The sequence below is a fragment of the Xyrauchen texanus genome, chromosome 17 (assembly GCF_025860055.1).
Source record: "Xyrauchen texanus isolate HMW12.3.18 chromosome 17, RBS_HiC_50CHRs, whole genome shotgun sequence".
Classification (NCBI taxonomy): Eukaryota; Metazoa; Chordata; class Actinopteri; order Cypriniformes; family Catostomidae; genus Xyrauchen; species Xyrauchen texanus.
In genome coordinates, this window is record NC_068292.1 from 35,909,648 (window position 1) to 35,925,081 (window position 15,434).

At 40.1% G+C, this 15,434-nt stretch overlaps 1 protein-coding gene across 2 annotated transcripts in view; it reads right to left on the reverse strand.

The window, feature by feature from the left end:
* The window catches only part of LOC127657711 (RNA-binding motif, single-stranded-interacting protein 3-like), a 189,590-nt gene extending 174,747 nt beyond the window's left edge, over nucleotides 1-14,843 (reverse strand). The window contains exon 1 of one of the 2 annotated variants that reach the window (XM_052146554.1): nucleotides 13,673-14,843. In XM_052146554.1, the coding sequence (XP_052002514.1) occupies nucleotides 13,673-13,747 (75 nt within the window). In that variant the 5' untranslated portion in view covers nucleotides 13,748-14,843. The remainder of the gene's footprint in view (nucleotides 1-13,672) is intronic. The other variant, XM_052146553.1, reaches the window with a different exon arrangement.
* Between the last annotated feature and the right edge of the window lie 591 nt (nucleotides 14,844-15,434).

Below are 15,434 nucleotides of genomic sequence, written 5' to 3' on the forward strand. Positions count from 1 at the left end.
CGCCATGGTATTTTCATGTTATTATGCATAAAATGTACTATACCATTAATTCAAAATCTATGGCAGTACTAGTGTATCATGTCCAAAAAAGAAAAAAAAAAGAAAAAAAAAACATGGTAGTGCCATGGTTCAATTCCAAATAAAATGGCAATTTATGTCCAAAAACACATGGTAGTAACATGGTAGAAGTCCAAAGAACATGGTAATACATCCAATAAACATGGTAGTACTATGACACAAGTCCAAAACACATGGTAGAACCATGTCCACAAACATGGCAGTACCATGTTGCAAGTCCATATAACATGGTAGTACCATGGTACCATGTCCAAAAATCATGGTTATATCATGGTAGAAAAAAGAAAAGAAAAGAAAGAAACACGATAATACCATGGTTCAAGTCCAATAAACACTGTAGTACTATCTCCAATAAGCCATTATAATACCATGGTAAACATACAAAAAACATGATAATGCCATTGCGCCAAGTTCAAAAAACATAGCAGTAGCATGATACTTTAAAACCTTTATACAGTAAATTGATATGGTAACCATTCATTACATTGTAATCTTATATTATTATAGCATCTGATACTGTCACTTTACCACAGTAATGCATTGTGATCTTTTTTAAGGGTTTTATTGAACAACAGCTGGGACACAGTTACGAGGCACTGAACCATCCATCCATCCATCCATCGTCAACCGCTTATCCTGTGTACAGGGTCGCGGGGGGCTGGAGCCTATCCCAGCTAACATTGGGCGAAAGGCGGGGGACACCCTGGACAGGTCGCCAGTCCATCGCAGGGCCAGGCACTGAACCATTTTTACAAAATTTTAAAACAATATATTTGATTTCCAAACATTATTAGACCAGTATATCATAAACAGTGACTGGTCTTCTGTGAATTCCTCTAGCAGCCCATCTGCAGAATTTGCTGATTTGAGAGTGATGTGCATCGGTAGGAGAGGCCAGTAAGTGAGCAGGCCCATTAAACTCTGTGTGTGTGTGTGTGTGTGTGTGTGTGTGTGTGTGTGTGTGTGTGTGTGTGTGTGTGTGTGTGTGTGACTGGAGATATGAGATGCTGCTCTTAGGCAGTGATAGGCTCATTAGTAAGGCTAGGATGAACGGAATTTGAGTGTGTGTGTGTTTGTGTGTGTGTATGTGCATGTACGTTTGCAGTCTAATTAGGATCGGACAGTATGAGTGACTATGACCCAGGACTCTCTCAGACCTCTCATTCTGACCTGCCTGCTGGCGCCCGTGAGTTCAATCCAAACTTCACAAACACACACTCACAGACACAGGCAATCACATACACACACTGTCACATGCACACACTCACTCAAACAAAGGAGAAAGACATCTCTTCATGAATCTCAATATGTGCTCTAATTGGCTCATTTGGGCTTCCCTGTTTTCTTTAAACAAATGTTAGCCATTAAGCTGTGAGTACAATGATTAGTGTGATGTTGGTGTGCAGTGCACTTCTACACACAATCTCTTCTGGAATGTGTCCACACACCCATTAGCATGGTATCCCTAATATGCCCTGTGTCCTCTCTCCTCTCACATTTATTTATCAAACCGCCCATAATTTCTTGCATAAATGAATGACGCCCAAATCAGCATCTTCGATTAGTGATGAGTATAGTATGCCTTTAGCCAACAAATTCAGCTTCCTCCAAAGGCCAAACTGGTCTCATTTAACACTTACTATACCTACATTTTTACAAAATAATTTTTACGTGGCTCATTACACCTATCGGGGTAGTTTCCTGGTGAAATAAACACTAGAGGTGCTAAAACAACCACTTTTCTTTTCACATGAATCACTAGTAAAATGTCAGAATATTAGTTCATAAACACATACTTTTGGCACTGTGCCTCACACAATGCTATCTTATGACATCAACATACTTTTACTATAGTTCAAGACTAATAAGACAATACATTTTAACATTTGCATTACAAAACCAAATACATTTATAAACTTATAGTACAACTTAAAGTTCAAGTACGGTCAAATTGCGCATTATCATAAATTGTTTAGTGTTGCACTGTGATGCAAAGTACTATGGTACGAGACCTGAGAAGCACGTGACACATGAACCTAAAGTGTCATACAAGCTCCACAAAATGACATGGTTGCTTCAGCAGTTGCACTTTTCATCTCATATTTGATTTGTATGACACTATATTAAAAACCTCTTGTTTTGAAGAAATTTAACCCACTTTCAGCATCACACAGTGGAAATTTCACCTCAGAAATGCTGTGATGCTTGTAAGGACTCACCTACTAGGTGAGTTTTGCAAAAATGTTGGCACATCCATGTCATTTTCATGAGCTCAGGCTCGCGTCACACGGCACACAATAAGCACTCTGCAAAGGCAATGCAATTCGCAATTGATTTGAAAAGAGTCTAACGTTAGCATGTTGCTAAGCTAACTGCACAATACTCTAATAAAACAAAACATAAACAAATACATAAACACAATAACTGGGTAAAATAACAGCTTTTTAGTCTCAATTAACTATTTAAGCCACACTTTTCAGTATAGAATTAACGAAGTTAATTTTGAATGAAATCTATGTTATTTATAATAAAGAGACCATGTTGCAATGCATTCTAAAATTGGCTTCATTGTGAAGTATTCATGTGATAATGCCTTTGAATCTGGCTAAAAAAAGGTATCTTACAAGACAGCATAATTAAGATCTCTACCTTTTGTATCGTGAGTGTGCTTACAATGCCTTTCAATGCTGCCTCCTGAGGTAGCTCACTAGGTCTTGGAATAGAGCAATAGACTGTAACAGAATACAGATATGGGTGATGGAACATGTAGGAAAGTTTAAAAGACATTTTAAAGTTTAATATCCTTCCCAAATGGCCCTTACACTTTCTGGCTACCGCAGTGTGAGATGAAATCGCCTGTGCTTCCACAAAAGCTGAGAAATTGTCCATTTTTTTATTTTTATATTTTTGACACCTAAATGCATCTCATCCTTGTGACCAACATCAGAAAATACAATCTCGGTGCAGAGAAAGAGTCTGGGCCAGCATTTCAACCAAAGGCATGCCAGAACAAAAGGACGAGGAGGGTAAAACCCTGGGATACTGTGGGCAGTGTAGGCCCTCGAGGGTCATTTTTTGGAACATGAAAAGATAAACATTCACAGAAAATGTGGTTCACATGCACACTAGATGATGCAAGTGGTGTATAAGGGGTTGAGACCTGGCTGCAGCCGAGCGGTGCACACAAAGGAGCTTAATCATTCATAAAACTGGCAAGGCTAATAAAATATGCAGCACATGAATGTGGCGAGCAGCAAAGTGCTTCTGTGCTGCCGAAACTTGTAAAAAGGTACAGCAAATCAACTGAACACCACTATTGTGAGCATGTATGCTGCTTAGTTTGCTGGGGCTTAAAGGTTGATGACACACAGAAAAATTTGAAGGGTGCATATTGTCAGGACTGTTTCCTCTTCTTCTAGTCTTCTACACTTCTCTACACAATCCTTGTTCTCACTGTCCATTTTTGAAGGTACAATGTGCGATTTTTTTTTTCAACCCTAGCATCAATAAAACAAAACTGAAAAGACAGTGGCTGGTCACAAACAGGTTTCCTGATCACTTCCCTGTCAACCACTGGTTGGACAAACAGATAGTCGTGCTCCAAACACATGCCATAGGCTAAACTCAAACAAACAACATTTTTAAAGTGCATAAGAAATTACACTTTTTGGGGTATTCAACATATTTTACATTTAGTTGTCTCTGCATTATTTATTTCGTAGGGATTTCTTTAATTCCTCATATAAACCAAATCAACCAGCTCTGAGGAGAATCACAGCATTGCAAACTTTGATTTGAAGCAAAAAAGCTTTTCAAAAAAGTTACAAGAATATGTATTTAATGTCTTTAATGCGGGAATGAACTACAATCCAATTAATCATTACAAATTACTATGAGTATTGAAACAATATATTTGAATTTTATTGCAAAAGATTCAGACATATGCAAATATGTAAATAGTTTGAGAGTATGGTGAGTCCGACGCAATTGCTTCATTCACAGTGCATCATGAAGGTGGGCGGTCAATGTAGAGCTCTTTCAGTTCGAATTGTTTGCTGTGATTTTCTGATTGGTGAATCATTTCACTTCAGGATCATGGGTAGTGTAGTTCTTCACCAGAAATTCTGCTATAAAATTTCTTTTTTTTTTTTGTTGAAATAACATGGACTGATGGCTTTAACAGAAGCATATTCAATCAATTTCCAAACCTCATATCTCACCGTAGGTCTCTCTTTAAAGGTTTATAAATTATGGTTAATAATCAATTGCCCTATGGGAAAAAATTAATGGGATTTTTACTTCCAAAACCAGACTTTTGTGTTCTATTGATGTAAACAATGAGAGAGGAGACAAGAAACAAAAGGGAGAAGATCAGGAAACCAAACAAGCCAGACTCGAATCTGCATTGTCCATATGAGCACCACAGAACAAAGTGTCTGAGCACATTCACTAACAACTTGGCCACTACTCTGACTTCTCCATCTTCTTTCTCTCACTACGATTCTCAAAGCAGTTTGAGGGAGTGTTAGAATTTGCAATCAAGGGTGTAGTTGTGTGACAGATAGTTCGGCTAATAAGTCCAAGTTGGATTTCTTCATCACCTAACACCTCCAACAGCAACGCACTCAAGTGAACTGAACCATCAAGAGCAGAGGCTCTTGCCTTCAAGGATGCCATGACTAACAAGCACAGCTGTTCACTGAACCTACAATAGAACCACAAAGGAAAAAATAACAAAGGAAATTTTAAAACAATATCCAGAAAAATGGAGAAATGTTCAGAGAGCCATTTGTAATCATCATTCTTCCACATAAAAATTCACCTCATGTGGACGTTTTGATTTGTAAATATATGGTTGGAAATCACTAAGAGTAAATTGTGCTCACAGATAGCATTTTTTAGTTGTAGATAGAAAGAAAGACATGTGGGCTTCACTTGAACATTAAAAGAAATTTTATGTCAGCGCTCACATTTAGCATGACAGGAAGTTGGGGGAAAAGGGCATGACACATGTTTGAGTATCATTACTAGCTCTGTATTTAGCCTTGAGCCTAGGGATAAGTTTAGTCCTTGAGTGTCTGCCGCACAAATTATCCTGATAAAAGCACATGGGGTGAGCAAATTAATTCAAGCGAAATCCAACAAAAGCACTGTTTACATAAGCTAATCCCAGGCAGCGGGCTAACCGCAATGCCAACCACAAGCAGGCCTCCACAGTAGTCGGGAACTCTTATTGAATCATCACCCACTCTCTGGGCACTTCCGAAATCCCGAAGTGTCTTCATCCAACTGGGTAAGTGAATGGAGAAATGAGTCCTTTCAGGTGGCACAGGGGTTTAGAAACATGACCAAAGCAAATGGCCTTGTCTTTAATGTACCTTTTTTTGGGCTTGTTTCTAAGCCAGACACTGGATAATAGGATACAGTTATGGTGAGTTAGAATCACTGTAGCTGTATCTTATTATAGGAGGGTCTCTTGACAATGAAATGGTGTATGTGAATCAGAGTCCTTGTGTGTACATTTTCCTGACACTGAAAAGCTTAGAGTGGGAGATGGGGGTAAGGGGGTGGGGTCAGTGGAATTCTTGAGGAACACATTCTTAAGGATTTATGACACTTTACCTCGCCTACTCTGTCCTTGGCCCCGACTGGGTTGCTTTCAGAGGGAAATGGTTTCCAGTGAACTGGATATGAAAAAGGGAGGGGTGGAATAATGGGGGCCTGGGTAGCTCAGTGGTAAATACTCTGGATACCCCCTCTGGAGTTCACGAGTTTGAATCCCAGGGCGTGCTGAGTGACTCCAGCCAGGTCTCCTGAGCAAACAAATTGGCCTGGTTGCTAGGGAGGGTTGAGTCACACAGGGTAACCTCCTCTTGATCACTATAATGTGGTTTAATCTCGGTGGGGCGCATAGTGAGTTGTGCGTAGATACCGCGGTGGAGGGCGTGGGCTTCCACATGCATTATGTCTCCATGGTAACACGCTCAACGAGCCACGTGATAAGATGTGTGGGTTGACGGTCTCAGATGAGGAGGCAGCTGAGATTCATCCTCCGTCTCCATTGTTTTATGATTGGCAGTTTTAGCAGCTATGTTTCTATGTATACAAGCGGCATGAAAGTGCAGCTCCTATCTACTTGAATGGGGAAAGACTGAAATCTCTTAAATGGTTGGTCAAGTTTATGATAAAAGAACATATTTCAAATAAGCAGTAAAATGTTACAACACTGTCCAGCTTCACTCGAGCGGTCCGGCTTCCCCCCGGCACTTGAGGGGAATAGCGACCCATCATTCTGGCCTATCGGCCGCAACACGTGCTCCAACTCGGGTTCCATGGTGCGGGTCCGGTGACGCCAAGTTAGAAAGTAGCTTTTGAACATGGCATGTAACATTTTATGCTTAAAAAATTGGACATAGCTGAAAAAACAAATATGCAAATAAATCTGTGAAAAATGTATCTCAAAACAACTTAAACAACAATGCTAAATACATTTTTAACAACTCATAATAATTATTGGATGGATAGATGTATGGATGGATCTAGCTATCCAGACAGACAGATAGGCAGGCAAACACACAGACAGACAGACAGACAGACAGACAGGATTCATCGTGCATTGATTTTATTGTTGTAGTTTTCATTATAGATTCAATATTTTATCTAAACATTGTTTAGTTATTATTGTTTAAAACAGCAGAAATATTAATAATAATAATAATAAAAAGGAGTGGTGTATATTGATTATCGGACACCTAAATGTAAAAATAATAATTTATTGGTATTTGTAAAAACAATATATATCTTTTAGTTAACATTTATGAAAACATTCAATAGAAGCTAAGCTTCTCTATCCACAGGCTCTGCCTCTTGCCTCTGTAAATTCACAGCAAAAGCAGCTTTCCCAACTGCTAATTACAACTCAGAACTCATTAAACCACCAGTGCACACACACACACACATACACAACCACTGACAATGGCCTCCTACATCATCTTTTATGTCTAAATGATTGATCCCTTCCAATCCTAACCCAAACACACCCACGCTCCCAAACAAAACATTTTGCTTTTCCACAGCTCACTACTAATCTATATTTACAGCAAAATAGTTTCTATGAATATCACTCAACCTCTAAGTAAACCTTGTTCCACTCTTATCTCAAAGACTCATTGATTACTCCATGTTAAGTCCATCAGCAACAGCACCAGTAAGGAACAGGAATGGACACAGACAGTAAAATGCTGATGAGTCCCTGTGTTTCTGCAGCCTACATGACTTCATTCCTCCTCGACGATTTATCCTTGAACACAGACTTTGTCAAGCACTTACGCTAGTGGCCTAAAAGCAAGCTGTGTGTAAAAAAGAAATGGCAGGGCCTTTAAAAGTGGAGAATCCATCAGGCTCGGGATGTTACAAAGTGGTCCTCTATTAAAAATGCAGCAGGGCCATTACCTCAGGACCATAGCCTTTCTCCTCTGGCACTCTCAAGCCCACAGAAACCAACTAGCCAGCTCTGATCACCCCATTATGGTCCAGGCCACACATCAGTACTGGTCATGGGTAAATACTGGAAATACTTACCATTTGTTCTAGGTAGAGGTGAAAATGATCACAATCGGCAAGTTTCAAAGATGCAAGTTATGCAAAAGCCTATTTATATAAATAGTTTCTACCAAATAATATAGTTCCTAAGCATATCTTTATTCCATAGAAATAAAAGAACCAAAACGAGATCTCTTTAATATCTCAGTTGTTTCTCCAGGGAAAAATGAGTTTAAATGAAGAGAAAATACTTCTCCATGCTGTCTCCCCTAGAACTGTAGAAGAGATCTCAGCAATGTTTCACACTTTGGTCAGATTTGACAAGATACCAAAGTTCGCCATCCAAAGTAATAGATATAAATATTAACTAACATCTCTTGTCAGAATTCTACCAAGGCAATTATTCAGAACTTTCAACATTAATTTTAAAGCTCTATACTTGTATTAAATGTCAGAAATGTTCCAGACTTGTATTTCAAGTCTCATTTGTCTCATTTTATTTTTCCTTAAGAATTTTAGGGAAAACATCTGAGATTAAGTTGGTACTTGTACATAAAACATAACTGAAAACTAGAAACTTGGCACATTAATCTAGAATGCAATTGAAGTGTAGTCACAGGTGTGTATATTGACTATTTCACATTGGCTTTGAATTTTGCTCATCTAATCTGATTTTAGAGCTAGAACAGATCTGTTTTATAAAAGCTACTCTAACTCAGTAGCTTGCCAGTGACAATAAAAGTTTCTTCTTAAACATTCTTATATTGGGTTAGTGCCACTGGAAATGCATAAGAGTGATTTCTCTCAGATGCAACAAGAGAAAATGTAGAACACATTTAAACAAACTTCAGAACAGGCCAGAATATTTTGAAGTACAACAACAAACAGTTCTTGTGTGTGCTTTGTATTATATTCTTTAAATGTTCTAATGCAGAGTGTTTCGACAGTGAAACCAGGACAATCTTGGGCATCAAATTATATCTACCTATGCGGGCGGGTATGTGTGCCAAGTATGTTTCTCTTTTCAGAGTGAACCCCACCCCTCTGAACAGATGGCTGAAGAGAATGCCCAGGACACAGTGGGAGAGAGAGGAAGAGAGCAGGAAAGGGAGGGAAGAGAGGGAAGGAAAGACAGGAGAAGAGCAGAAATTTGATAGACTAAAATTACTGTATGAACGCTTACTGTATTTAAATAATCCAGTCTCTCATGTTAATATTAGAAAGGTTAGTGATGTACTGTAGCTTACCACACATGGTTTCAAACAGTAAATGGTGAAGTATATGTCACGTGATTCGCTGCTGCAACAACAGAGAAATGGCAATTTCACTCTTCTATTAGTGATATTAAACATTAAATAAAAAATGTGTATGTATGGATGGATCTAGTTATCTAGACAGACAGACAGATAGATAGAATTAGCTGTTGAACATCTCAAAATGTTCGTTTTGTTTTTTCAAACAAAAGATGTTTCTGGTCTAGACCCGAATTCAAATGCTAACAGACAAATTACACACAGACACAGACAAGCGTAATTTAGTACGCTCTGCAAATCCGACATCCCCAGCTCGACGCTTACAGAAACACACTTACAGCAGGAATTGTACAGGCTTTCCCGACGGAAGGGTTCACATGTATAATTCACACACACATACAAAGCCTGCACTCTCGTAAGTTCAAGTTTCTACATATCTCATTATGGCTTGCCTCCAGCATAACGTCTGTAGCAAAATTCATGAATGGAAAAAAAAGCATTAGATCGCAAACAACCTCACCAAATATTACATTTTTTAGAAACAGTATTATAGCCTAATATCATGCAATGCTATTACAAGTAATGTTGTTCTATTCTCAGAGGGAGCACGCTGCACGGGTCGAGTGTTCAGGATATCTTGCTTTGTGTTCCAATAATATCTGACGCACTGAAAATCGCATGTTTTAACAACCAGACAATTATGCAAAAGATGAGCCATTATTTGGACCTAAATTACTCAATTTATCACAATGAGTCATCTGTGGGAGGAATTGCTGTGTTTTGTGGATATTAATCTATTTTGTCATCTTCTTAATGCCAGCGTTGGATTTAAATCAAACTGTTGTTGATACCTGTAAATTGCTCGTCCATTAGTGTGTTTAATTATTGAGATGGAGGTTGTTTGGAGGAGGGAAGATGAGAGCATTTTAGAGTTGTAGTAAAAAAAAAGCTACTAGAGGAATATGAAGCATCAGTCTGCTAATTATCCATAAGCGGGGTAAATATCACAGTGTAATAATCCTAAATGACATTGAAAGCAGCAGAAATATAATGAGCCAAATATATATGAACTGTTCCCATAATGCAGCGGGAATGTCACTAGCAAGCCACATGTCACCCTACAGCAGGCAGTTAGTGTGTACTCCCACTGAGAGGAGAGGTTTAAAGGCCGACTGGATGTTATTTCTGCTGTACAAAAAGCTGACCCCACCGAATGTAACCGAACACCAGACACACATTCGCTGGCATACACAATCTCACTGCTCTGAATTCAGATAGACAGACAGAGAGACAGATAGATAGACAAATCAATAAACAGATAGATAGACAAGTTATATGTCTGCATACACAACCTCACTATTCTAAATTTGAGTGCTCTCCCACTCCCTCCTTTTGAAACATCAATGCACACACACTGTAGAGCTCTGACTTCTTGCACTGATTGAATGGAAGAAAGAGCCCCACTGGCCTCTGTTGACACAATACCAGGGGGGAATTAACTCCCTTAAATTCTATTTTATATCCCACTGGTGTATGACTGCTGTCAAGGATATCTTAGCCCACGCACTCTTACACGTTTACATTTCTGCCCATGTTTAGCTGAAACATGCAGCTTGTGTATGGAGGAGGGGTGGCGTGCTAAGGTACTGTAGAGATATATGCATACATTTGTGGACACTCTGGGCTTTTAAAATGCTTACTGATGCCACACTCGAGGGCTTCCAGTTTAATAAATAACATATAACAAATAATATGCTCAAATTGTTAGAATATGCCAACTGTTCACTTTCCTGCAAAATCAAAACAAAAACACGCAGTGTTTTCCAGTGACCTGAGCATACACAAAACAATCCTTGAGACCACCCAAATTTAGCAATACCAGTAATTTTATAATGGTAAAAAAGCAAATCTGACATTAATAGTACAGGGCAGATATTTAAACCACAACTTGAAAAAAGAAGCCACTTCGTACAACAATATATTGCTGAAAGGCCTGATATCATTTGCACCTAATTTCATGTACAATGATACCCACGACCCACATTATAATATAATGGAGGCATTTCAATTCACATTTCATTTTCTTTTGAACCTACTTCAACAAAAATACACAATTGACATAAGTTGATACCAAGGTCTTTATATCATGTAGCAGAATTGGTGAATCTCGACATTAACAGCTTACTATAGCATCATAATTTCCCCTGCTTAATATTTGCCTCTGATTGAGCACACAGCATTATTGGGGCAGAGAGAGAGAGAGAGAGAGAGAGAGAGAGAGAGAGAGAGAGGCAGTGATTGGGTGTCAGCTGCCCCTCTTCCCCCTCATGATTGATTTCCCTCCACTCAGAGAGCACACTGGAATCAAGATTAATAACAGGCCATTTACATCACCAATCACACACGCACACGCACACGCACACACACACACACACACACACACACACACACACACACACACACACACACTCGCACTCGTACTCACGCTGACCCGCATCCACACACTCTCGCATGAGGTCCCCATCCTTCACAGACTAGGCCAAACATTTGAAATCCGAAACTCTAGTGCCAGTGCCAAGAAACCTCCTCCATCTCTTTAATAATCTGCAGGTCAATAATTATTCCCAGACTGGCCCATTTGACTATTTACCCATAATGTTCCACTTTGGTAAAGATCACCAAACATGCTATAAAAAGGCTGAACATAACCCTTTTAATATTTTAGGCCGTAGCCACCTTAGACATTAAGGTGGACACGTCCTCCCCAATATTCAGAATAGTGACTGATCAATATGTGTTTTCCAATGGTCGATTCTTCAACTTTTAGATATTGACCACTCAAATCTTGAATATTTGATTACGTTCTTTGAATATGAATAAATATGCATATTTGACAGAAGCTCTTTAGGAACATGAGTTATTGTTGTTGTGAGGATTTTTGTTTGTGACGAGAGAGAAGGACAAAAACATGATTTTCGGGACAAGCCCCCAATCCCTTTGAGACACTCTGAAAAGCTCATTAGACAGTGGAAGTGGATAGATCCAATTTGACTTGACCTTGAAGGTAGCAAGATGGGTGGGAAGTGTGTGTGCATGCTTGTGTGTGCTCTGGGTGTAATATCATGCATGTTGCTAGTATCAGGTACAGTATAGAGTAGTTATGAATGGTTTTAATCAAGTAGTTTCTAGCAGATTTTGAATGTTGAAATTAACCAAGTACTCACAAAAATCTAGGAGTTAAATGCAGGAGACGAAGGAGGGAAGAAAAGTCATAAAAACGTTTCTGAAGGAGATTGATTTGGCCACTGCCGTTTATCATGTGTCTTTTTGGAATGCTTGCATATTTGGCTAATGTAGTGCAAGTAACCTTTCCAAAAAACACTTCCAGTAAAGAGAATTTTTTTCTAGCTCGATTTCTTCCGATTAGTCATTTACACATCATAATTTCTCCATGCAACTTGATCCGGAAGATGCATCTTGACTTGTTTATTCACATCTTTTGTTTTAACAGCCATTTTTTGCTCTGATCCAATCATAACCCTCTCGCACTTTCATTCACTTGAATCGGTAACACAAGTGCCGGTCTCCTAATGCCAATGTATCCTACGGTTTACCATGTGCATGTATGTCTTGCACATAGTGCACATGACACAAATCATTAGTCATCAACATAGTAAATGCGGACAGGCGCATGTGCAAAGTGCAAAGCATGGGCTGTTCGCGTGTTTAGAAAAACTGGGCTGAACGCTTTCAGTCTTTGCGCATCATTGGTGCATTCCCCTGCTATTGACTCTGCTACAACAGTATCATAAAGCGGCTTTAGTGCGCAAGCATCGAACATGTCCATATGGGCTCACAGGTCAAAAAAGTATACAGTACTTTGAAAGGCTGATCGCTTGGCCATGCATGAGACAGAATGGCACGCTGAAAAAAACAGAAGTACACCTTAGCATTTATGGGGCATGTCACATAAAAACATTCATGAATCACAGAGGGAGGCCAAGATCACCAGTGACCCCCGATAGCATCTCAGCACTATCGATCAGCACATGGTAATCAATTTTCCATGTCCGGGTGGTGTAAGGGGCTTAGAGAGAGGATGCAATTATTCAAGTCCCTCCACCACAGGCTATACGGCTGTGAGCATAGAATCTTAGCATCATGAGTTTTTGTGTAAGTGTGTACGTGAGTTACACTTAAGGCTGATTTATACTTACTGTGCAAACAGACCTCGCTTAGTTCGCCTACTAACAACGATGAAATGTAGTGATGTTTTTGTTCTGCCAAGGTGTTCATTAGGTGAGATTTCTTCTGTTCGCGCACATCTCTGAAATTATTGACCTAGGAGAACTCGGCTAGTCGAAGAGCATTTATGATTGGATAAAACTAATCATATGTGCCATTTAAATGTGATGTCAAAAGTGGAAGGTGCTCTGTTGACAAGTTTAATAAGGCAAAGAAGCATTACAGCAGTAAAAGCAGCAATTCACAGAGAGAAAGACCTGCATTATTATCATTACTTCTGTGTCATTAACAAACTAATTTTTAAATGATGCTACATGTAGTGTAAACGCTGCCTTCGTTCAACCAGGGTGCTTTAGTTCATCCAAGAGACAAAAGTTTGGGTTCTTCCATAGTATAAATAAGGCTTAACGCATCCTCCTGTTTTGACCATCAACAGAGTGTGGTCCGTGTTATTTATCAGTCATGTGGTTTGAGTGTCATACATCTGTCAGAAGGGTGTGGGCATAAAGAAGTGTGATAACCAACCAGATAAACAAACGATCAAGGTGTCTTACCTTAGTCTGAAGGTAGTGAGGGTAGTAGTAAGTGTACTGGGGGTACATTGGTTGCTGTTCCAAGCGTTTGCCCATGTAGCTGGAATCCGTCTGGCTGTGGCTGGAGACAGAGACTCAAGTGTGGGATCCAATAACTCAGTGAGCTTCTGCTCGCGGTTCCACAGCTGGAGGCTAGATCTGTGTGAGGAATGGAGCCAAAGGAGGATGCAGAGAGAGAATGGGATGATACAACCACAGGCGCACGTCTCACGCTGTCTTCGGGAGGAAGGGAGGAGGAGATGATGGAGAAATAACAGAGGGACAAGGATGGGATAGCAGTGGAGGTGTGCGTGAAGAAACAAGGAGCAACGGCACAGGAGAGAAGAGAGGAAGGAGGAGGGAGATAAGGGAAGAGGAGGGGGCAATGTAGCAATCACTTCTCCGGAAAGCCGGCTTCTGGTCTTCTGCTCATGCCCTGACTTTGTCGCTTGCTCTCTCTTGCTTTTGTTTTTCTCACGCTATACTCCTTCACTCGTTGACAGTCAGTGCGGCGTCAGATCCCAAAGGAGGTTGACAGATATCCCAGTTGCTCACTTTGTTCCCCTCTGGCTGAAGCACAAAGCTGTGATGTAGGCAGTCGACAGGAAATGGCACAAACTCCAGGCTGATTTTAATATCCCCTCCCAAAAGAAAACTCCGGAAAAAGGTTGTTTCTGTCTCTAATGTTCTTTGATTTTACCGCCTCCCTTCTCTGCTTGCTTTGTTGCATGCGAGTGTGTGTGAGTGAATGTGTGTGGCTGTGTGAGAGTGTGTGAGTGTATGTGCGTGCACTGCCGACTGCTCCACACTGTGGGGAAGAGTGAAAGGATCAGGTCGGGCAGTGCTCAGATCCTCCTACTCCACAGCCTGGTGGGTGGGGCTAAAGGCTGGCTGCACCACTCCCAGCCACGGGGAGAGTCCAAAGCATCCTATCTCTGTTTGTCCTGCTGGGGGAGGTGCCACCCACTGCACGGCTTCACTAGTGGAGAACAAGATAACTTACTCCTACTCCACACTTAGGGGGAGGAGACAGAGGCAGCACAGCAAGGAGCCGAGGCCCCCTACTGGTCAACCGTAGACTCAACTTCATCTGATCGCCTTTTTTAGATACTTCCAAGCAGTTTAATCCTCGTTCTTCTCTTTTTTTTTCCAGACAGTGTACTTTAAACCTCACTTTCCTCAATAAATAAATCATGAATGAATGTAAGATGCTTCTTTGATCTTGTCTGACACATGCAGACAGCTTTGCATTGGCTGATACACTGACACACTGACATGTACACTAATGCATAAGTGCACTGCAAAAATGTCCATGATTTAGATTTGCCCATAAGGCTAAGGCAATAATCTAAACAGGCAGCACCATAAAATAAAATGCTGCACACAGTTTAAAGAGCAGATGCTTTTTCCCCGAACAACCTCTGCAATATTGTAGAAGTGGCCAATTACTTGCTGCAGGAAAATTGCACTCCAAAAAACAATCCCTCTTTCCAAGCCTCTTTCTTTTGTTTGAACACACACTTTGATCATTGTTTTGACATAGTTGCTGGTTTTTTTTCTTCGTTAGATTCCCAGTGCTTTTTTTATTCTTATTATTAAGTTAACATGCAGATATAGAGTGGCAGTTTAAGGGCATGACAAATCAGTCCCAAAGAAAAAGCACATTTTAAGTGTTTGCAGATTGACTGTGGTAATTACGAGAGGTATAGCAATATGTTTTGCCCAAAGACGTCAGTAAAGCAAA